Below are 2,810 nucleotides of genomic sequence, written 5' to 3' on the forward strand. Positions count from 1 at the left end.
TATATATATATATATACACACACACACACACACACACACACACACACAAACACACACATGTATACATCTACGTGTGTGTGTGTGTGTGTGTGTGTATGTACTGACGTCCTGGTCCTTGGTCCTTGTACCTGTGGATGTGATCCTGTTTGGAAATAGGGTTTTTCTTTTGTTATGTTAATTAAGCCATACCAGGGTAGTGTGGGTCCTAAACCCAATCACTTCTAAGCTACAGAAAGAACAGAAGAGACACCATGCAAGGATTATTTACAAGCAAAGGAATGCTAAGGATTGCTGGTAGTTACCAGAAACTATGAAAGAGACCCACAGGAGGAATCAATGTACCTGAAACCCTGATTTGGACTTGTAGCCTCCAGAACTGTGAGAAAATTATTTTGTCCTTTAAAATATACACACACATGTGTGTGTGCGCACACACACACAATGTAATTATATAGAGCAAAAATAAGTTTTTAAGTTTCTTAAGATATGTAAAAAAGTTAATGCCAACAGAAGAAACTCATAAATTGGTAAGAAAAATACCAAATTTTCAGTAGATAAATGGAGAAATGATAAAAACATACAATTTTCACAAACAGGAATATTAACTGGTAAACATGGAAAAAAGTGTTTAACCCTGATAGCTAAACCAAAAAACACAAAGCAAAACCAGGTAACATTTTCTACCTAATTAATTAAAAAAAAAAAACTCAACCATGTGGATGTGATGATGATAAAAAACTGTTTATATATACATTGTTCATGGCAGTATAAATTAAAACAACTCTTTGTAGAACAAATTGTTCATACTCTATGGGGGTAAACCTTCCTTGGAATTAATTTTTAAAAAATAATTACTAAAAAGTTTAGATATGCAAAGAAAATGTTAACTGCATTAAACCCTGTGATGGTGGGGAAAAAAACTGGAAATAATTTTAATATGAAATAAAAGCTAACAGAATATCATGTAGCCATTAAAAAATTTAATCACAAAGTCTATATAACAAATGAATAAATGTCTGCTCTAATAAGTGAAAAAGCAGAATACATAATTCTATGGATATTTGTTACAATTCCTAAGGAAAACATTAGTACATATAAACACATAAGGACTAGAAAAACCCACTGCCACTGAGTCAATTCCTACTCATAGTGACTCTACAGGACAGAGTAGAACTGCCTGCACCATAGGGTTTCCAAGGCTGTAAATCTTTACAAAAGCATTCCGCCACATCTTTCTCTCATGGTGTGGCTGGAGAGTTAGAACCACCAACCTTTTGTTTAGTAGCCAAATCTTTTTAACCACTACACCACCAGAGCTCCTTCCTAAGGACTAGAAAGGAACAAGTAAAATGAAAATACTGATGATTTCATGTTTATGGTCACAGATAACTTTTATTTCCTTTATTACTAAAATTATCCATACAATTAACAAAAGTAGGGGGAAAACCCTCACGGAGGGCCTGAAGTGAATTACATTATAATGAATTATGTGGTCAAGGGTAAACTAAGGGCTTGTCCCTTGGATTTTATATTCCTAAAAAGGGGGGAGGGGGCATGTTGCTCAGCCCCAAATAACAGCGGCACAAAGCAGCTACGAAAAGAAAACTTCACTCTGAGATGAATATCTGGAAAGACTTTTTAACAGTAAAAATCATCAGACTGTAGCATGGTGTCCTGGGCTAAATTCCATTGCTGGGGTATTTAGAAGGAACGCCCTAGACACTATACTGTAGGAATCAGTCCTAAGCTGGCACCACAGAAACCCAGAAGTGGTCTCATGAGGTTTTTCCATCACACAATTTGGTTGGCTCATCTATAAATACATGACATTTGCACATAAACACTAAGGTTTTCATACCAAGCAAAGAATAACAAACGTTACCTTGGAAGTGCCAGACAGTATCCTGCCCCGCTGTCCTTGGGTAGGAGACACAGGTACCAATCGGCTGCATACTGGAACCCACTGAGTGATGCTTGTGTGGTTCCTCTAGAGAAAATAAACGAAACTGTCTGTCAGGAATCTTAATCAGATTCTATATCTAGAAGGTAAAAAGGGTGCTGCCAGAATAATGCACATGGCAGGAGAAATTCCAAAATGCAATTAAGACCAAGCCTCCCTGTGCTCATCTCTGCAAAGATAAGATGTATCTCTAACTACTCCGAGCCCCATGGACTAAAAGAGTTCTGGCAATAGTTGACTCAAGCAAGAGGGCATGGGCTCCCTCTAGGGAAACAAAATAAGCAGGCCTCTGGCATTCTACAATTAAATTATTACATTCAAATTATACTTTGCAATGCCTTTTTACAAACTGGTAAGAAATTTATATAATTTATCTGATTTTCATAGAATTCCTTTACTGGAAACAGTGCTGGGATTATCATCATGCCCAAATGGATGAAGAAACTAAGGCAGAAGTTTACAGGGTAGGAAAACACACATAAGCAGCTTGATTTCCAAGATAAAAGAATGACTGAATGATTGTTTGAATTATGACTGAGATTAAATTTTCCCTCTGACATCAGCTGATCTCCGAAGGGTCTCTTGGCTAAAGTGAGATGCTAGACTAGGGAAAGGGGGAGCTCACTTGATGAATGAGAAGTCTGCTTTTTTTTTTTAATGAACCTGAGATACATTTCACTGCATAAATGGCATCCATGTACACAGCATCTCTATTCTAGGAACCAGTCCTGGTATATCTAAGGGTTTTTTGCACTTGAGTAACCGCATCTCAAATTAATTTAGGACTCCCAACAAGAGATGGTGGCTGAGGTTAAAACTCTATTTTCAATCAAAAGTAACCTCTGTATCA

At 36.9% G+C, this 2,810-nt stretch overlaps 1 protein-coding gene across 1 annotated transcript in view; it reads right to left on the minus strand.

The window, feature by feature from the left end:
* The window catches only part of LOC103191744 (ubiquinol-cytochrome-c reductase complex assembly factor 1), a 124,088-nt gene extending 121,706 nt beyond the window's left edge, over positions 1 to 2,382 (minus strand). Inside the window, exons 1-2 of the mRNA XM_042783601.1 lie at positions 2,359 to 2,382; positions 1,883 to 1,987 (exon numbers count right to left, since the gene is read on the minus strand). Coding sequence (XP_042639535.1) covers positions 1,883 to 1,987; positions 2,359 to 2,382 — 129 coding nt within the window. The remainder of the gene's footprint in view (positions 1 to 1,882; positions 1,988 to 2,358) is intronic.
* Between the last annotated feature and the right edge of the window lie 428 nt (positions 2,383 to 2,810).

Source organism: Orycteropus afer, unplaced genomic scaffold, assembly GCF_000298275.1.
Source record: "Orycteropus afer afer isolate SDZICR_OR568_19922 unplaced genomic scaffold, OryAfe1.0 scaffold00020, whole genome shotgun sequence".
NCBI lineage: Eukaryota > Metazoa > Chordata > Mammalia > Tubulidentata > Orycteropodidae > Orycteropus > Orycteropus afer.